Below are 22205 nucleotides of genomic sequence, written 5' to 3'. Positions count from 1 at the left end.
TCTAGTAAAAGAGACAACTTTCTGAGAATCTCTCTTACCATAGAAAACGTTAAACTTAATGCTCTTCTCTCCAAGCTTGAAGCCTCTTTTAGCATCGTTTTCCTTTGCTAAAAGCATCTTTTGAGATTCAGCTACCATGGAAATAGACGGTTCTTTGACTTTCTCCATGCTCTTCTCCATGGAGGAATTCTTAGGACAAGAGGAGGCACCTTGTGTATGATGAGACTTTGAAGTCACCGCTTGGGTGGCTCCTCGAACGATAGGTGATATGTTACCTTTCATAGACTTAGTTGCATCAATAACATTGATACCTTTTATATTGAGGTAGGCCTTCATAGCCATAATACCATTTGTCTCAAGAGCCTTCTCAGTAAGGAAATCTTCAAAGACCTTCGCTTCAGCCCGTGCTTTAGCCCTTCTCTCCATCAAAGCTTGAATTGCTAGATCGGTTTCCAGCTCCTTGTATCTTTATATCTTCTCATAATCAAAGAAGCATACAGATACAGAGTGCCGAAAGCCTTCCAGTCGCTTACCAAAATTCTCCTCTTCGCCTATCCACATGGTGAGAAATTTGGCTCCAAAGATCTTGTCACCCAAAAAAGTTCTTGCAAAGAAAAAGTCCTTCCTCTAATACCAATGTAAGTGTGGGAAAGAACGTGAGAATGACAATACTTTGAGCTTAACCAACTTGATCAATTTATCACCATGAAAATAAAAAGATAGAGAGAGAGATATAAAAGAGTCGACACCACGTTGAGAGGAAAACCAGCCCCTTCCCCTTTTCACGAATTTATTGAAACAAAACCATTGGCACCAAATGCCTAAACCATATACAAAAGGATTGATTTGCTGCAATTCTGAAAAATTAGGGTTTTGAAACCCTAATTTCTGCAAACTCTGGGCAGCAAGTTGATTTTCTTCTTCAGTGCTTGGATTAGATCAAGCTAAGTAGAAAGTGTTTCTTTGATGAGAGATAGATAGGAGAGTATAAGGCATACAGCTAAAATTTCAGCACGAGAGCTTGTTTCAAATGAACAGAGAGACCTCCAATATATAGGTGTGCCGCTTGGGTGCTCAAAATTGGAAAGTAGAGGCTACAAATAACAAGTGTTTGTTGAAAATGACAAGTATAGGGACACTTGTCACTTTAAAATGACACATGTCCTCTTCTAGATGGCACATGTCACTTTTCTATAGAGAAACTTTCAAACCTTCTACTCTAAATGTCTCTCAAATGGTTAAGAATTTGAGATAGCTGCTGAAGACAAAATTGTTCCTTACAAAATTCCAGAGCCTTTAACGCAAATACAATTTTCATCTAAGCAAGTTCTAAAAATAGTAACCTCCTAAATTTTAGAAGTTGTCAAATTTAGCTTTTGGAGAGCTTCATTATACAGGTTCACCAATTCATGGTTTGTTTCTTCAATCATGAGCATTCGGTTTTACTTTTTGAAACCACTCTTTATATAGGCTTCTAGTCAATGTGACTATTTGAGTGTAAAAGTCTCAATCATTTGAGCTTTCTAGTCAATCTAACCGCTCGACTAAAACTTTTAATTTCTCTTGGGTATCTCGTCAATGACGACCCAAGTATAATTATAGGGCATTCTGGCCATTGGCCACCCTTGAATAGAAAGATGAACATTTAATCATATTTTGAAGCACTTAAAAAATACAAATCGCCTTTCAAAGTACATGAGCATCAAGTTAATTTGGAATCATTGAGCCAATATGTCTTGGTAATAATTGATATACAAAAGGTTTGTTACATCCAATGTCTATTATTAAGGTAAATTGTGCAGTTCAATTTATGTTTATTTGTTGAATTATGTAATTAAGTGCTTAATCACAGAATTACCACCCTCTCCAAGAAGGAAGGCTGATTTCAACCTCCTTGGTCGATTTCAAAGTCCCTTGCTATACAGACAATCAGTAAGCAATTTGAGCCAATTGCCCCTTGATTTTCACCCAAGACTTGCTCTAATGGATGAGCCAACATCTAAAATCCCTAACAATTCCTTGAATTTCAAGTGTTGATTTCAATGTACAATGCCTTGAACTTATGGCACGGGTTCCGAGGGAGCTGCTAAACCCTAACTTCTACAATGGCTATGATCTTCTCTGAATGGCTAAGAAATATTGAGATGACCTAAGAATGGATTGGAGAAGATGAGAGATTACCAAAGAGAGAATTCCTTGATTTTCCATTTGGAAAAGAGATCAAATCTAATTCTTGCTTGTACCCCATTGCATTTAATGCAGTGGCCTACTGGCAAGAGAGCAATAAATACTATCGTCAACCCTTGGCTACTATCACCTACACCTAAAAGGCCTGGAACTACCATTGTCTGCTTCTCAATGGTCTTCTCCTACTGTTGGTTACCCCAGAAGGTCATCTAATGGCTGCAAATCAAAGTAGCAACTACTCCTTTCTCTCTCTCACTAGCTCAATAGACTAAATGGCTCAAACCAGTCCCAAAAAAAACGTTTTTCTCAATTACATAGGTATTTGTGCCAAGTGGCAACCTTCTAAACCCATTTTTCTCAACTGCATAAGTATTTGTGTCAAGCTGAATAGACTAAATGCCTCAAACCTCCCCCTTTAGCATCAAGCACTGCTCTGGACCCCGGCTCTGCTAAACCTAACTAGGCTCTCCTGCTCAAACCTTGCCATGATACCACAGTCCATTGTGGAGCGCATTTTGTCAATACACTCCGCGCGAAAATGTCGTCCACGCGACCAAGCTGCACTATATATTTTGTACTGTATATTGAAACACTCAAATTAGATGTCCCATATAAAATATAGATACGACAAATCCTAAACACCTCATCACCTTTGGACTACATCCCCTCGAGAATTCCCACTCCTCCATTGAGACCTTTGTCCCTTCGCGAGATGTTGCGGTCAAAGCTCCATGCAACCATCGCGTTGACATGAACCGCACAATCAAAAGTCAACTCTAATTGAAAGACATCTAGGTAAAGCTGCAACAACTAAGGATGGTCTACCAAGTCATCCTCTTCCATCCATTTTGCATCCACTGGTGAATAGTTCTAAAACTTCACCAAATATCTCCTACAAACTTTATCCCTAAGCTTTCTTTGCTTATGTGCCAAAATTTGCTCAAGCACCAAGATCTCATCCAACTTCTCAACCTTAGTCTGAATTTCTACAGATACATCCTCTAGCATATCACCACGAAAAGGCCTCAACAAACTGCCACATCGCTTATCTTTTTTAATACTTAGAAGGGCCCATAATATCTCATACTTAACTTTGGATACAATCTCTCTCTTCCTTTCATCTTTTTCAGCCAAGCCTTTTCACAACGCAATAATAAATAATCGCCCTCTACAAACTGCAAAGCACGTCTATGGTGATCAGCTGCCTTCTTTTGCTTCTCTATGATATCGAAAGTGCATACTTTATCTTTGTATAGGCTGCATCCAAGTTTTTTACATAGCAATCAGCCTCAAAGATCTTATCCTTAGTCTGCAAGATAGATGGTACCTTCTTGCCACTTTCAACCGCTTCAAATGGAGCCTTGCCAATGGAACTATACGTTGTATTATCGTATGTAAACTCAACCAATGGCAAATACTGCTCCCACTGTTAGCAATTGTCATCCCCTGGCGGAGCAGGCAGCCACGTCACGTGCCACGTCAGATGCCACGTGGCAGTCTGGTACAGGTCGGACAGATCTGTACCAGTCGGCTGCCTTTAATGCAGCCAACCTGCCATATTTTATCGCATTATTCCTGGCTATTTATAGCCGGCAGCCAGCACATTGTTTCCACTTGTAATTGCAGATTTCAGGCTGGAGATTCGTGCAGACTGCAGCGTACTTCAAGGTGGACAGCAGGTTGCATCGTCGAGGTGGAGACACGCAGTCACGCGCACTACGCCCGTGTATATATCTACATATCTTTGTATACAGCACACCTTATACAGCAAATCTTCATCTTCCACTATCTCTCTCTCTCTCTTCTCTCTGTGTTCACTCTCTCTCTCAGTCTTGGTCCCACGCTTCCGCATCACTGCACTCTGACACCCACTATGTCCTATTGTCACGGGGACGTGAGATTTTGAGATGCTTTAGACTTGTTAATAACATTTCATTAAGTTACTAATCAAATGTGCAAGGTTGTTTAGCACATGTGATGCAGATGGCAATTATTTCATGATAATAAGCAAAGGACCCTAACAATGCAGTGGGCATCGAAGGCAAAAGTTGTAACAAGTTATGCCAGCTGGGCTTTGGTGGTCAATTGGTGTCAGTTTTGATATTAGGACCGTTGTTTGGCCAATAAGTGTCAATGATGACACTAGGGACTAGCATTTATTGATTAATTAATGCCAGCTTAAGTGTCAACAAAGGCTTTTCTTGCTAGTTGAAATAGACAGTAAGTAGTTTGGAGGGTTTCTAAGTGAGAAATCTCTAAATTTTCACCCTCTGTCATTCTCTCATCTCCTTCAATCATGGTGGAAGCATGGAAAATTCTGTTGTAAACCCTAAATTTCTACAAAAAGTAGGGTTTAGGAGTCACCTCGAGACTCGTCCTATCAATAGAAGGCATCATACGCTAAATTCAGCACCTAAAACTTGTGGGATTATCCGAAAATTCAAATGCTAGCCATCCATTGTGAATTTGGGGCAGCATTGAGCCAATTGGGGTCCAATTAAAGCAAGTCTTGGGTGAAATTCAAGGGTTAATTGGCCCATTGTGTGCTAATTGCATTTACAGCAAGGGGCTTTTAGATTAGCCAAGGAAACTCTGGAACCTCAACTTGTACACAATCCATTAGTCAATAAAGTTAAAGAAATGCCGAAAGGGGTGCTAGTTTTGGGGCCAATACGATATCTATTGTCCAAGAATTTTAAGATAATTTGTGCACTTTCAAATTATCTTTATTTACTAATTGTTGTAATTAAGTGTTTGATCAAGAACTTCCACCCTATCCAAGAGGGTTTACTTATGGCCTGATACATAGTACCTCAAAAGATCCAACACTGTGGAATTAGCGTCTTCGAACTGACCATCTATCGACAGATGGAAGGATGATAACAATTTCAACATAGTATCCATATTCTCAAACAATCCCTTTCAAAATAAATTGGTCATCTAAGGATCTCAATTACTAACAATCAACTCTAGCATACCATGATATTTACAGGTGTGCTGCAAAGACAATCATGCCATATGATCAACCTTTATTTTCTTCCTCACCGGAATGAAATGGACCTATTTGCTAAACCTGCAAATGATAGTCCATATCCCATCATTTCCTATAGGTATCCTAGAAAGCTCAAAAATAAAATCCATAGCAATGCACTACCAAGGACTATCCAGAATAGGCAAGGGCTACACTAGACCCAGCATCTTTTGCCTATCATACTTTACCTTCTAACATACAATGTATGTCCTAATAAATTGCTCTATATCATGCCTCAAAGCTGGCCAATAAAAAAAATACTCCATTGGTGTTACTGTGGCATCAACACCTCTATGCCGTGTATATGGAGTAGCATGAATTTTAGTCATCACTCTAGGCCTCAACTACCTTGTGACAAAATCATCCATGCACCATTAGAAATCCATCTCTTAGCACGAAGTGCTCATGCCTCTGGCCATTGCAAAGCTAATCATAAACATAAACAAATTCTGAATCAGCTGCATATTGCTCTTTCATGGCATCCAACTCAATGTGATAAACCATGTTGACAGCTGAAATTTGTGGCTTACATGACAATGCATCAGCCACAACATTCTTTTCACCATCAATGTGTACAATTTGAAAATGAAACATAGAAAGAAAATTCACCCATCTCATATGCTTCTCTGACAACTTTGTCTGCATTTGAAAGTACCTCAATGTCTAATGTTCTGTCTACACTATAAGATCAGCCTCTAACAAATAATGTTTCCACGTAGACAATGCATGAATTACAATCAAGAGCTCTTTTTCATAGACCTGCAAAATTTTCTTTGCACTGTGGAGAAGTTAACTCTCATAAGGCACAACTTGGCCATCTTGCATTAGAACTGCCCCGATGTTATTTCCACATGCATTAAACTGAGCCACAAATGACTTTCTTAGATCAAGCAACACAAACACAAGATCTGTAGTCATCTTTTCTTTTTAACTTCTCAAATGTTGAAATTTCCACTACTATCTATCTAAATAGCACATTTTTCTTCTGCAAGGCATACAATGGAGATGCAATTTCCACTACTATCCACCTAAATAGCATATTTTTCTTCTGCAAGGCATGCAATGGAGATGCAAAGCATGCAATTCTCAATGAGGAGATCAAAAGAAAGCCCAGTGGAGAAAGTAGTGGTTCAGTCTATTATCTTAGAGACAGGTCAAAAAATAGGGGTAATGCACGAAATAAAGGCAAAAGTAAGGGAAAACAGCAAGATGTTACTTGCTATCAAAGTGGGAGTAAAGGGCATAAAAAGCATGATTGTTGGTACTACAAGAAAGAGTAAGAAAGAAAGAAACAGCAAGGAAAGAGAAAGAAGAATGACAAGAAAGATGATGGCAGCTCTCCCTCAAAAGAAGTTGCAAAGGAAAATGTTGCATCTACTATGGTCATTGAACAGCTCTCTGCACTCGAGAGATACTTGTTGCAGCCTCATGCAAAGATGTAGATGTTATGGCAGCAGCATGTGATATGCACATCACCAAAAAGGAGGTGATTGATGCCTTACTTTCAGTCCATGATGGGCTGTCCCAATCATGGATAGTGGACAGCAGTGCCTCTTTTCATGTTACTCCTTTGGAGTCATTTTCTAAATACACTGCAAGTTACCTAGGCAAGGTTTACTTGGGCAACAATTATGCATGTGAGATAGAGAGTATAGGTGCTATTCACTTGGTCCTTGAAAATGGCAAAGAGCTGACTTTATAGGATGTTAGATCTGTACCTGGCATAAAGAAAAGTCTATTGTCAATTGGACAACTTGATGCAAGAGGATATTTTACTACCTTTGGTGGTGGATCTTGGAAGGTCCACAAGGGCTCTATGCTGATTGTTAAAGGCAGCAAAAAGGGGACTTTGTACTACTTGCGTTGTAAAGCATTACGTACTACTTGCGTTGTAAAGCATTACCAGGCAAGTTTTTGGCTGTGGCTGAAGTTCATTCACATATGGAACTTTGGCACAAAAGACTCCGCCATATGAGCCAGAAAGGCCTTCAGGTTCTCTCCTCTTTAGGGAGATTTAATGTAAAAAGCTCTCGTCTCGACTTTTGTAATGATTGCATATATGGAAAACATGTGAAGTCTCCTTATTACTTTGATGTCATTAAGAAGTTTAATGCTCTTGATTTAGTACACTCTGGTGTCGTTAAAAAGTTCAATGCTCTTGATTTAGTACACTCTGATGTATGCACTATGCCTGTTAATTCACATGGGGATGCACAGTACTTTGTCACTTTTATTGATGATGTTAGTAGAAAGTCATAGGTGTATATGTTAAAGAGCAAAAAGCAAGTATTGGATGCCTTCAAAAGGTTTCGTGCTTTTGTTACCACACAGAAAGGGTTTAAGTTAAAAGCTATAAGAAAGGATAATGGGGGTGAGTATGTTTCTAATGAGTTTAAAAAGTTTTGTGAGATGCATGGCATTAAGAGGAAGTTGACAGCCCCTTACAATCCTACATCAAATGGCGTGGCTAAAAGATATAATTGCACACTTTCTAAGAGAGTCAAATGCATGCTGTCCACAACTAATCTCCTATAACAATTCTGGGGAGAGGCTCTTAAAACTGTAGTTCATATAGGCAATCACTCTCCCAATCGTGCATTGGAAAATGGCATTCCTGAAGAGGTTTGGTCTGGCAAACTTGCTTCATATGACTATTTGCGTATCTTTGGTTGTGATGCCTTTGTGCATGTTCCTGTTAATCAGAGGACTAAACTAGGCATGAAATCCATCAAGGGCATCTTCATGGGATATGGAGATGACGAAGAGATGAGTTATAGAGTTTGGCTTCCTCAGGACAGGAAAGTATGCAGCCGAGACGTAGTATTTAATGAGGCAAAGCTGCTGAAAAATGCTACACATGGTGACCTAGACAAAAAGAAGGTCAAATTTCAGCATGAACAGCCAGCCATTAGCTGAAGATTATGTTTCCTTTGATGGTGAAAATGAGCATCAACCTACTATGCTACAGCCAGAAGATAATGGACAGCAAATAGATGCATAGAATAGAATAGGACAACAAGAAGAACATGCTGAAAACAAGTTACAGCAGCAAGAAAATGCTGAAAATCAGCCACCAAGTAATGGTGTGCACATACCTAAGGATGTAGGCCCATTGCCTAATAGATCATTGGGTGTTCTGAGATAGAGGGCAGCACTTGTTTCTCTCACACACAAGTTTATCAGCAAAGTACTTGATAGATTTAATATGGTTGACACTAAGCCTCTTGGTGTACCTTTGCCACCACATACAAAGCTTAGCAAAGCTGATTGCCCAAAGAATGATGCAGTGGCTATTTCTATGAAGGGCATGCCTTATGCATCAGCTTGTGGTTCTTTGATGTATGCCATGGTTGCAACTCGCTCTAACATTGCTCATGCAGTGGGAGTTGTTAGTAGATTCATGTTTAACCTGTTAGAGATCATAGCCTGTCCGGACTGCACAATCCAGTCGGACTGCCACGTGGTGGTCCGACTGACTGCAGTCCAGTCGGCTGCATTAAGCCGACCTGCCTGTTTTTTCACCCAGATTCTGTCTACTTATAGCCGAGTTCTTCAGCAGTCTCCCGCACTTTTCTGCTCGCAGATTACAGACTGGTGGCACGCGTAGATTCCGTCTCTGTTCGCAGATTTCTGACAGGAGACAGTGCAGATTGCAGCGGACTTCGAGGTGAACAGCAGGTTGCATCATCGAGGTGGAGACACGCAGTCCAGCGCACTGCGCCCGTGTATATATCTGCATATCATTGTATACAGCACACTTTATACAGCAGATCTTCATCTTCCACTGTCTCTTTCTCTCTCTTCTCTCTCTGCGTTCTCTCTCTCTCAGTCCTACGCTTCCGCACCGCTGCACTCTGACATGGTATCAGAGTAGTGTTGAAGGGCTAACTGAGTGCAGAACCAACCTGAAGAGGAGTTTCTATCGCGACACAAGGCTGCGTTTTCAGCGTTTGAGGGCAGCCAGGAGGGCTGCGCCTCGGAACAAGGCTGAAGCGAGCGTGGGTGCGCGGGAAAGGAGTCCAGGTGGTGGATTTGCTGCTGTTTACTGCTGTTTGACGAGGAGGAAGTTTGAGTTTTCAGCTTTCAAGTGCAGGTTTTGTTTTTTCATCGCCTCCGGCGGGTGAAGAAGTTTCAGGACGCGGAAGAGCCCTAGCAGGCTGAGTTTTCACAATCAGAGGGGGCTGCTTTTGCGTTTGTGAAGGCATTACAGGTGAAGATGTCTACAGAGATTGACTTGGAGTTCCAAACGATTATGGACCGGAAGGTGCCTGTCTTACCGGCTCTTCCCGCAGATCAGAAGCTCGATGGCGACAACTACCGCATCTGGCGCATCATGATGTTAGCCATCCTTGAGTCCTATGATTTGGCGGAGCTTGTACAAGAGAAGATCGACCAGCCCTCGGTAAGAGATGAATCCAAACTCTCTTCCGATGCTCGTGCGGAGTTGGCCAAGGCTCAGTCTCACTGGGACAAACTGAATGCCAGGATTCGTTCCTTTCTTTTTCTATCTTGTACTACAGCTGTGATAGCTCACATCGAGCACTTGACGATGGCTCGGGAGATATGGCTGGAGCTTGATCAGATGTATAACCGGATGACCCTAATGAAGCGGGTTTCCTTGGAGATTCAGATGCGGACCTTGTCCGTGAACAAGTCTTCTTCGTTGCGGGAGCACATCAACAAGCTAAGACAGCTTCAAATGCAAGTTCAGAATGCGGAAAGCCGATTTCCTCCGAAGACATGGCGATCACACTATTGTCCCAGTTACCGCCACGATTCGGTACTTTCTACTCCGCTCCTATTGCTTCGGGGCGAGAGTCCACTCTTCGGTGGGAAGAGTTGGTTCCTATGGTCTTGGACCAAGAGGAACAACTAAAGGGACAGAATGCTTCCAAATCGGAGGCACTGACAGGTCAAGCCTCTCAGAAGAAGGGGAAGGACCAAAAGAAGAAGAAGGGGGATAACAAGTCAAAGAATGACAAGGACAAGGACAAAGAATCCACATGCCATATTTCTGGAAAGACTGGCCATTGGAAGAAGGATTGCCCTGACAAAGACAAGAAGGACACGAAGGATTCTGGAGTGGTGGCTGCACCCTCATCAGCTGCATTTCTTCATCTAGCTGTCATTGAGGACTCTTCACCGAATGCTTCTGATGCTGCAATGACGGCTCCCCAGGCTCGAGAGTGGATCGTTGACAATGGTGCCTCCCGGCACATGACTCCATCAGATGGTGTTGCCCAGTTGCGACCTTCGCGTGGGCAAATTCTCACTGGAGATAGCTCTTCCATGTCTATTGCAGGACGGGGTGAGATGCAGCTTATTCCAGATGGCCGTGGTGGTACCCATACCTCAGAGGTCTTGCATGTACCAGGTTTAGGGTATCATCTACTGTCAGTTCATAAGATTTGCTCCCTTGGACTTTTGGTGGAGTTTGACAGTGATTCGGTGCGAGTCCTTGATCGTGGGTCAAGAAAGGTTCTATCATCCGGATATGAGGAGAACGGCATCTATAAATTGAAGTCTTCCACCGCCCTCTCTACTCTTCTTACCTCTCAGACACAGTCAGAGTTATGGTATGCTCGGTTTGGTCACCTCAACTATGATTATCTTCGGAGGGCGTCAGGTGGACAGCTTGTTCGAGGGTTGCCGGATATAGTGGTAAGCCAGCAGCCATGTGTCTCCTGCATTCGTGGGAAGTAGCATAGGGATGCCATTCCCCACAAAGCTTCACGGCAGTCTACTTCACCGATGGAGCTTGTATCTACGAATCTTTGTGGCCCTATGAGGAACGAGTCCTTGCGAGGGAGCTCGTACTTCATGCTGATCGTAGATGACCCCACGCCCCCCGAATAAGAAGGTGATTGGCGTCAAATGGGTCTTCAAGACCAAATACCTTAGCGATGGTTCTTTGGACAAGCACAAGGCTCGCCTTGTTGCTAAAGGTTTTGCACAGCGCCCAGGGATTGATTGTCATGATACTTTTGCCCCCACTGCTTGTATGGCGACTATTCGAGCTGTTCTTGCCTTGGCTGGCCATAGGAGATGGCATGTCTATCAGTTGGATGTGAAGTCGGCCTTCCTCAATGGTGATTTGAAGGAGGAGATCTATGTCGAGCAGCCTCCTGGCTTTGGATCTTCAGATGGGAAAGTCTACACGTTGAAGAAGGCCTTGTATGGCCTCAAGCAGGCTCCGGGTGCATGGAACGAGAAGATTGATCCGTTCCTTCAGTGACAGTTGGGATATCAGCGTTCTAAGGCCGATCCACAGCTTTATGTTCACACTTCCGCGGATGGTTGTGTGCTTTTTGTATTGTATGTTGATGATTTGATTGTCGCAGGTGATCATGCACAGAAGGTCCAAGAGACGAAGGCAGCTTTACATCGGACGTTCGAGATGACGGACTTGGGTCTACTCCATTTCTTTTTGGGCCATGAGATTTATCAGTCTCAGAGGGGGATCTTCATCTCTCAGCAGAGATATGTACAGGAGCTCTTGGTTTCTTTTGCGATGGAGGATTGTCGGACCCTTTCTACTCCTATGGATCCGAACTGGAAGGCCACTTCCCATTCAGCTTCTCCCCTGGCGGATGCTTCCCGCTATCGTCAGTTGATTGGATCGTTGATTTGGCTCAACACTCGTGTTGATCTTTGTTTTGCTGTTGGGCTCTTGGCAGGGTTCATGAGTAAACCTCAGACGATGCATTGGCGAGCTGCTCAGAGGATACTTCGGTATTTGAGGGGGACGTCTGATTTAGGGATTCATTACCCCGCAGGGACAGATGGTTCAGATCTTGTACTTACAGGTTGGAGCAACTCGGATTGGGCCGGTGATGTGGACCACAGGCGGTCTACTACAGACTGTTGTTTTACCTTGGGTGCAGGTGTTATCTAATGGAGTAGCAAGAAGCAGCCCACGGTAGCCCTTTCGTCTACTGAGGCGGAGTATCAGGCCGCGTCTTCCACCACATGTGAGGCTGTGTGGCTTCGGAGATTGTTGGAGGAGCTTGGCTGCCCCCAGACTCGTCCTACTTTGCTGCAATGTGACAATGAGAGTTGCATTGCCTTGACACGGAATCCTGTTTTTCATGCCCGGATGAAGCACATAGAGATCCAGTACCACTTCATCAGAGAGAAGCTTCTGGATGAGACCATCACTGTGGAGTACTACAAGACGGAAGACAATCTTGCAGATTTGTTTACGAAGGCACTTCCCCAGGCTCTACTTCGGAGACATTCCAGATCCCTCAGGCTTCTGCCCCGCCCAGGCTCTGAGAGGGGGTGTTAGAGATCATAGCCTGTCCAGACTGCACAGTCCAGTCGGACTGTACAGTCGGACTGCCACGTGGCAGTCCGACTGACTGCAGTCCAGTCGGCTAAATGTAGCCGACCTGCCTGTTTTTTCGCCCAGATTCTGGCTATTTATAGCTGAGTTCTTCAGCAGTCTCCCGCACTTTTCTGCTCGCAGATTACAGACTGGTGGCACACGCAGATTCCGTCTCTGTTCGCAGATTTCTGACAGGAGACAGTGCAGACTGCAGCGGACTTCGAGGTGAACAGCAGGTTGCATCGTCGAGGTGGAGACACGCAGTCCAGCGCACTGCGCCCGTGTATATATCTGCATATCTTTGTATACAACACACTTTATACAGCAGATCTTCATCTTCCACTGTCTCTTTCTCTCTCTTCTCTCTCTGCGTTCTCTCTCTCAGTCCTACGCTTCCGGACCGCTGCACTCTGACATAACCCTGGCAAGCCACATTGGGAAGCAATGAAATGTATCTTTAGATACTTAAAAGGTACACAAGAAAAGTGTATATGCTATGGAAAGGGTACACTAGAGTTGTAGGGATTCTGTGATTTGGACATGGAAAGAGATCTTGACACTAGAAAATCTACCACTGGGTATGTCTTTACCTTGGCTGGTGGGGCTATTTCTTGATGTTTAAGGTTGCAAAAAATCGTGGCATTGAGTACTACAACGACTGAATATATTTCAACCACAGAAGCTTCTAAGGAAGCTATTTGGCTTGGCCACTTGGTCAACGATTTTGGTCTCTCCACGTACTCCAGTGCTTGGTTGTGATAGCCAAAGTGTCGTATGTCTGGCTAAGAATGTCATGTTTCATGCACATACCAAACACATAGATGTTCAGTACCACTTTATTTGACAGGTCTTGGATGATGGTCTTGACTAAGGTCAAAACCCAAGACAACCCTGCAAATGTTCTCACCAAGAGTCTTGCAAAGGCTCAACATGAGCATTGCATCCGATTAGTGGGAGTTGGCTAGGCTTAAAGCTACCACTTCGTGCCTTTAAGTGGGAGGTTCTTGGGTGTAAAGTCCCCTAATAACTTATATGAGTGTGAACACACCCTTATTTGTACCCAACATATAAATACATTTTATTCTTTGTGTACCATGACTTTTCTAGTACACTCATCTTGGGATTCTCTCTCTCTCACTCTCAACACTGCTCTTGCTCCATTTCTGCCTCGCATTCATTGCACGCTCTTCTCAACACAGTACCCAACATATAAATACATTTTATTCTTTGTGTACCATGACTTTTCTAGTACACTCATCTTGGGATTCTCTCTCTCTCACTCTCAACACTGCTCTTGCTCCATTTCTGCCTCGCATTCATTGCACGCTCTTCTCAACACAGTTCCCGTAGCGATCGGCCCCAAAATATGCAAATGTTACTAAACTTTCATTAAAAAAGCAAGCGGTCCTGGAGAGTGTCAGTGTCCCATAAGCCAAGCCCTAATTTGGGAGGATCCACTCATTATAAATGGGCAAGCTGCCCACCATTCAATCTCATCCCTTGTCCGTAGGTTTCAGCCATCAACTCTCCCTCCAATGGCTGTACAGCCCATTGCGACTACTGCCACATCATCACGAACCCCTAGCGCCCTGTCCAATACTACTGCCCTATTGTCCAACCTCTTCCCAAGAATCATACAACCTGTGTTTACTACAGCACACGCTCATTCTGCATCAAATCTTCCTCCTACAATTGTTGCCCAGCCTCCCATTGCTGTTTGTGATCAACTGCCATCATCTTTAAGTGGTTACAATGCTACATTTACCAATTCCAACCCCAGAGACTACCACGTTTTGGTTTCCAACCCACTGTCCTTCCACTTTAAGTATTATCTCAACTCCAACTGGTGGTTATAGCAACTAGGATCTATCTCTGATGTACATCACACTCCAACCACTCCCTCAACTTGCTCCCATAAGAACCATCAGCTATTGGACAGCTCTCCTCTTGAGCATCTTGTACACTCTTTCCTTCATTTACAACATTCATTCATTCACTTCCGAGTTATCTTTCTTCTCTATTTGTGCTTGTGTTTGTGTTTTGTGTTTTGTGTTTTGTGCTTTTACGTTTTTGCATTTGTGTTTGAGCTCTCTATGTTTTAGTTATGGTCATACACTCTTTGCAAAACCAAAGTCAATGCTCTTCGAAGGAGTTACCTAAGGCTGGATAGTCTCCAACAGCCTTCTTCCCACTTGCATGGGCAAGTTTTGCCAAGTGGCAGTCCTATAATCCCATTTTTTAGCATTATTAAGCTTATTACATTATTTTTCAAAATACTAATTCTGAAATTACCTGAGCAATTACTAGCCCTTAGACCAACATTAGTTAATCCCTCAAAGGGGGTCTTGTTGCTCATTCTCAAAAGAGGCAGCATCTCAACTCAACACTTTTGACGATGAGTATCGAGCAAAGGCAAAAGGCACAGCACCAAAACCCAAGTCATAGAACCCTGCCCCTCAATCGAGCAACCCCCCCTCACAGGAGCCAAGGTGATGGCAAGGGCCAATGGAAAGGTCAAACTCACACTGCCACCGATCAACCATCTCAATCGACAGTGTTCTCAACTCCAAAGGGCTTGTCCGACTGGTCTGCAAAGCCCCACATCATCTCCATAGAGACATCTGATGCAAGCCGCCTCCACATCTATGAGTTGCCTCCCGACAAGGTTACCGCATAGACCCACTCGTCACAGCCGAGCACATCAGCACCTATTTGGATTATGGAGAGTGGAGCTACACATCACACGACTTTTATAGAGAACATCTTCTGTACCCGAGCCCCTGCAAAACTGGGCGGGTCCGCATAAGAAACAACTCCTCGGTCAAGATCCAGGCTCAAGGTTGCATCAGTTTTGCCACTGACAAGGGTATACTATGTCCCTCAGCTTGGGATGAACTTGTTATCTGCTCAACAGCTTTGTCGGTTGGGGCGAGCAATTTTCTTTACGACAACCATAGTCGAGATCCTTGACTCTCATACTAGTTTAGTGATTGCTCATGGTGAGATACAAGCTAATGGCCTATACCACATGACCCATTTTCTTTCCAAGTCGACAACCAAGGGCTCCGTGTTCCATAGCTTCCAGACATTAGCTACATCTCAGGAGCCCACAAACAATGAGCGTCTTTGGCATTCCCGCCTAGGGCATCTTGGCTATGACTCTCTTTATGAGTTGTCTCATCGTGAGATGGTTGAGGGACATCCTTGCCTGAAGCTAACTTGAGATGTCCGTAAAGCATGTCAACTCGGGAAGCAGCACCGTAACCCATTCCCTCAGCAGCCTACACATAAAACTGAGGCACCTCTTAGATTGATTCGCGTTGATCTTTGTGGGCCAACATCCACTGTTGCCTTGAACGGCACACTATACTTCTTTTTGATAGTGGATGATCATTCGAGATACATGTGGGTGTACTTCCTCAAGCATAAGTCCGATGCTCTCACATATTTCTCTGCTTGGGTATTGTTGGGTCATAACCAGATGGGTTGTCATGTTGATTACGCAAGGAGTGATAGCCGTGGTGAGTTCATCTCCCACAAGTTTTCCGAGTTCTACAGCAACATGGCATCTCTCACCAGCTCGCCTCTACCAACTCCCCCTCTCAGAATGGAGTCGTAAAGCGTAGAAACCGGATAGTCATGGAAATGGCACGCTCTATGCTGTTTGCATCAAAGCTCCCTAAGTGCCTTTGGGTTGAGGCTACTAACACTGTGGTGTACATCCTCAACCGGTGCTCTCAATCTAGGGGTTGCATTTTTGTGTCACAATAGAAGTACGTACTTCAGCTCGTTGAACAATTCACTACGGACTAGACACAGCCAGTGGCCACACCTCTCGATCCTACTATTTACTTGTCGAAGGATACCCTAGGTCAGCCCTTCGATGTACATACCTATAGGTTTGTTGTAGGAAAACTTCTTTGGTTAATTCATACTAGGCCAAACTTAGCTTACTCGGTCAGTATTCTCAATCAATATTTCACAACGCCTAGGATATCACATTGGTTTGTATGTCTTCGTGTGTTGCGTTATTTATGATATACTTATTCTTATGGCCTCACTTATGGTTCTGGTTTAGTTTGCAGGGTAACACAAATTCGATTGGGTAGGAGATCCTGACACCCGACGTTCCCATGGCGGCTACCTCTTCACCTTGGGCACGGCTCCCATTTCTTAGTCCAATCGTAAGCAACAGACGGTGGCGGCTTCCACGACTGAGGCTGAGTATGGAGCTCTCTTCCATGGCACCACCGGGGCCATCAACCTAAGGAGCTTACTGGTGGCACTTCACTTCCTTTGTGACTCTCCCACCGTTGTCTACTGCGACAACCAGAGTGCCATTGCCCTTGCAAGCAACCCGATCGTCACACCACGGATGCAGCATGTGGGAGTCCACTTCTACTTTTCCAAAGAGCAAGTTGAGCTAGGCACTATCCGCCTAGAGTTTGTGCCTTCATCAGACCATTTTACAGAGATTTGTTGCCCTCCATTCAACCTTAATCTTGTTGCTACCCGCACCCCGTTCATGGAGGACATCACAGTCCAAGCTGTCCATTGCAATCTTCACTCATCTAGCGCCTATTTCCAGCCCTTTGTCATTAGTTTGCTATTGTTTCCAGCTAGGTGGCTGCTGTTGTTCATCATCTAGCTGTCGTTCGGCCTGCCACGTCAGCATACTGCTACATTTGCAGGCCCTAGCTGCCACCCTGCAGATTTTCTCTCGCCTCCAGTTGTCGCCATCACCTTCTCAGCTTGTCGCTGTTGTTTTCTCTCCTATAGCCTGCGTTTCCTAATTTCTCTCTCCTATAGCCTATGTTTATTGTTTTCTCTCTCCTCACCTACATTTTTAGTCTCTCTCTCTCCTCACCTACGTTTTTAGTCTCTCTCTCTCTTGTACTGCTATCTACATCAGATCCAACCTTCCTTGGCTATGTTTGCTAGTGTTCGACATCCATAGGCTGCCTTGCTGCGATTCGAAATCCGTTCAAAGTACGACACACTCTCCAGCTCACTATCCCTACCCTTATCCTTGAGATACAAGAGTTCAAGGTACAATATTCATTCACTGCATAGTGTCTTTGCTGCATGAGCATTGTATATTCAATAATCATATCACTTTATTCATTCTCTGTGTTCATTGTCTCTCAGTTACCCTAACCCTAACTGTGTTCTTTATCAGTCTGTGCTTTGTCATACAATGTTATTTGTGTTTCTGTGCTAGGGTAGTTTCTTCACAAGTCATGTCTTGTAATGCTGAAGTCAAGGAATGATTGGGGATGTGAACCGTAGTAGCCACCACCTCACCCCAAAGGTTATGAGGAAGACCTCGATGCTCCAACAACTAGGGCACAAAGTGTGAATAGGAGAAAAATTAGAAAGTCCCTCCACCATCTTCTTCCAAGAAGCCCGTCGTATAGCATCAAAATTTAGATGACCATAACAAGCATGTGAAAGTAGCCCAAGCTCATGGGAAGACCTCGCGGCTAAGGATGTGAGCATGTAAAGCCCACCCTCCTAGAATCTTGTCCAAAGAACGGCACTTGTAGAAGCATCCTCCAATGTCACCGCATCCTGTGTAAATATTAATTGTATACTAAGCCGTGTAAGACCATGAACAAACAATAGGTTAAACCTAAATCCGGTACATAGAGAACTTTAGCCAAAGAAGACTATCTGTTTGGCAATAAAGGAATAGCCCCCACTCCTTGAACAAGAACGATAGAGTTGTCACCAATGGTGACTATGCCCTCTTTGGTACTCGGATCCTGAAGTCAATCTTGTCTGCAGGTCATGTGAGAAGAGGCCCCACTATCAAAACAAGCCAAGGCTTCTCTTGAGCAGAAAAAGTAACGGTTGTGTCCTCTACTTTTGTCAACACTTCTCTTCAAGATGAGTGCCCTTCCCACAATGTGGGCACTTGGGCTTCTTCTAATCCTTCTTGTCCTCTTGCTTCTTGTCCTTGGCCTGCGCCTTCTTCTTCTTCCCTCCACTTGTACCTATAGTAAATGCCTTGGTGGAGCAAGAACCACTGGCCCCGACCTCTCCAAGTCATTCATCCTACTCCAAGACAAGCGGTGAAAGCTTCTTAGTGTGTCTTATGGGTCCTCAATGTGATAAAGCCAATGTAGAAGACATCGGAACCAAGGATTTGGCAAATGAGTCAGAAGAATCATAGCCATGTCTTTAAAAGATATCATCCAACCAAGAGAGGCAAGCTCACCTCTGATGTCCTCCATCTTTGTGATATGCTCCTTCATAGAGGAGGAATCATCAAGACTGAGCATCCGCAACTTCTTCTCAAGGGGAATCCTATGGGCAAACATATTGTGCTGATACAAAGACACAAGCTTCTTCCACACTTCTGTTACAGTCTTCAATCCGCGAACATACACAAGGAAAGAATCATGTAAACTCATAAAGAGAAAGGATCGGGCTCGAGAGTTGAGCTATCCCATAGGGCTACTCAATCCATAGAAATCCCATCTATTGGATCCTGCTTAGGACAAGGAATGGAATCTAAAACAAGAGCCCAAAGATCGAAGGTGTTGAGTATACACTCCACCTTACATAAGACAAGCACTTATACCGAGGGTATTAAGGATGGCATCTTCACTTCGGATGGAGCCTTCTGTGATAGATGAATAGAAGGGAGACGCGTGCGAACAAGGGCCTCCTCTTGCCAACTATAATCACATCTCCGCTTAAAAGAGTGTCAGGAAAAAAACTACTCCTCTAAGTCATCAAAGCTCATGAATTGATAAGACATCTTCTCCTAACGAAGTCATCTAGCTACCAAAAGGTCGAACCACCTGAACTAGTAGCGAATGCAACAAACATGTTTTGAAGATCTGGGCTGCTCCTCTCCAATGAAAACTTGCCCTTCTACAAGAAATCTCCAGACTGTATCCTTACTTAGGCAATGATACCATGTGAGAGTGTGCAACAAAAGAGAAACACAAACACAGAGAGAAGTAGAGAGAGAGAGAGAGAGAGAGAAAGCAGAAGATTCAGGAAGAATACTACACTGGTTGAAGAAAAATGTTGATACAATGATGACGGACTGATCAGTCCCTGCATGCGGCCCAAAGTGTCAATGAGGGCACTAGTTCAAGCTGATGACAATGGCAGCACCAAGAACATAGAATCGAAGTGTCCTAGTGTACACCTACAGAGGGAAGACCGAAGACTAAAGAGTGTTTATGTCTACCAAGTGGGGGGGCTAGCTATAAATAGCCATAAATGCCAAAATCTGACCGACTTGCACCAATAGGTGCCAAAAAACTTGGCCAACCAGCATTTAATACTTGTCACTGAAAAAAAAATGCTTTAAAAAATAGGGGGGACCCTGAAAAAATCCCAAATGACAATGACAATGTCTGGCACATGTAGACAGACTTTGGAAAGCAAAAATTGACCTAAGAATGCACACAAGAAGCTAACAAATAAAGAAAATGCACCTAAAATGCCAAAGCTCCTATGTCTCCGTCAAACTCCTATGCTAGAAAGAGGGAGACTAGGAGCACTCTACTAGTTGCCCACAACTTGCGCCTTCAAACACTTTCTTGTGCTTTGGTATATGGGTCAAGTAGAGTGGACAGCTTGCTTTTGTCTCGCAGTGCTACATATCTTCTTTGATAAACCACTTGGGCATATGACTCACCTCACCACTCTCTCATGCAATGCACTAATTCCCCCATATTATCTCTGACAATACCTTGAGGATCTATAATCTCTACAAAAGCCGATCTCATGGCATCATATTATTGGTTTGCAAAGATCCACAAAGCAATAATAAGATTTGTATCCCTATGCCTTTACGTACTCAATCAGGCTCCTAAAGTTGATAAGATGATCCCATGTGCTTGGAGACGTTCCCTATCATGCCACAATGTCGAAGTGGTGGTCTGCAATTCAATGGGGATCATAGCCCCCCCAAAAAAATTCCCCCCCCCCCCCCCCCCCTCAACACACACCACACCACACCACCCCTCCCCCCCCTCCAAAATTCGCCCCCCCCTCCAAAATTCGCCCCCCCCCCCCCCCCCAACACACACCACCCCTCCCCCCCCCCACAAAAATTCGCCCCCCCCCCCCCCCCCCCTCAATACACCCCTCCCCCCCCCTCAAAAATTCGGCCCCCCCCTCCAAAATTCGCCCCCCCCCCCCCCAACACACACCACCCCACCCCCCCCCCCCCAAAAAAATTCGCCCCCCCCCCCCCCTCAATACACACCTCCCCACCCTTCCCCCCCCCCCCCAACACACACCACACCACACCACCCCTCCCCTAGGATCAATGATGGGTGTATGATCATGGCTCACAAATCCGCCTCCAAGTTGATGATGTGCAACAATAGTTGGTATAGATTGCTTTGATCTCATGTTGTGGTAAGCTAGCAAAAGTTTTGTTTATTTACTAAATTCCATTGATTGGGTAGATGCTTCAAACGTTCAAACCTAGAATTCTGGATATTTTCCATTTGATGCTCTGAAATATGCTACTCCAAGATTAAATCCTCCAACTACACATGATGAATGTTTTTTGCTATAATCCAATACATATATAAATGTGTGTGCATGCATGCATGCACATGTGTGTAGTGTTGATTATTTATGTCATTGATATTTAGCAAGAATAATATTAAGGATCAGTGTCCAAAATTTCAAAGCTTCAGCATTACTCCCCTTCAGCCATAATGAGCTTTAGAAAGTTCAATGAATTCTCCGTACGTTTTCCATTTCCATATCCTGGACCAGTGATGGTGGATGGCTGTATCCGAAATGATGTATCACAATTTCTCTCTTAGTTGTACAAGCAAATAATGTATCACAATTTCTCTCTTAGTTGTACAAGCAAGTGAGATAGGCACTACCAACAAATGTGCAGGGGAAGCATTTACCTCGACGTGTGATTGGTAATGGCAAGGGTTTGCAGAGAGGGACGCCTCGAGCTTCTCAACAAGAGCCAGCTGGTCGGCTTCATCGCCGTCATCCGAAAGCGAGTCCTCTGAAGAGGAAGAAGAGGACGAGGTGGAGGAAGAGCCGTCGTCATCATTCTCGTCCATGTCGTGGTGAGGCTCGCTTCGATCCACCGTCGCTTGCTGCGCCTGTTCGACGTCGTCCATTTCCTCTCGTAACGAAGAACTAATTGAACTGCGTGCGTCGGGAAAATGGAGAAAACCAAGGTGCTAAGAGTAAAGATCGTGTTTCTGGACTGCGTATTGGAATTTTACAGTGGCTATCACTCTCAAATTTGGGTGTTTTCACCGCAACATTCTTACAAAAAAGAACCCGGGTCTCAATTTTTAGCCATGGGGAAGAAGCGTTAGTTCATCTACATGCTGCTGGAGTATTCCTACTGCGTGAGTTCAAACCCTGGGTTCTACTTCCCCAAGAAAAGACTACTCGCACCAAAAGGTCTCAATTTTCACCACAGATGTGTGAGTCCAAACCTTGGATTCTACTTCCCCAACTACACATGACTATTCACACTAAAGGTTTGAATTAGTGATGTGTCAAGTATGTATATACACAAGATGTATTGGGCAATTGGGGCATTGGGTTTGTAGTTGCCCAAGTTGAAGCCCTAAAGGCACGACTCCAAGGGGCTACTTCACCTTGCACACGTACCTTTATCTTTGGGTATCTTTGGTTGAAAAA

At 44.1% G+C, this 22205-nt stretch overlaps 1 protein-coding gene across 1 annotated transcript in view; it reads right to left on the bottom strand.

Moving 5' to 3' along the window:
• Positions 1 to 21891, bottom strand: part of EMB140 (EMBRYO DEFECTIVE 140) — an 88013-nt gene extending 66122 nt beyond the window's left edge. The window contains exon 1 of the mRNA XM_087664345.1: positions 21446 to 21891. Coding sequence (XP_087520471.1) covers positions 21446 to 21670 — 225 coding nt within the window. The 5' untranslated portion in view covers positions 21671 to 21891. The remainder of the gene's footprint in view (positions 1 to 21445) is intronic.
• Positions 21892 to 22205: the final 314 nt, after the last annotated feature.

Source organism: Lygodium microphyllum, chromosome 23 (assembly GCF_053477565.2).
Source record: "Lygodium microphyllum isolate KBCC chromosome 23, Lygodium_microphyllum_v1.1.10, whole genome shotgun sequence".
NCBI lineage: Eukaryota > Viridiplantae > Streptophyta > Polypodiopsida > Schizaeales > Lygodiaceae > Lygodium > Lygodium microphyllum.
This window is presented reverse-complemented; position numbering and strand designations above follow the sequence as displayed.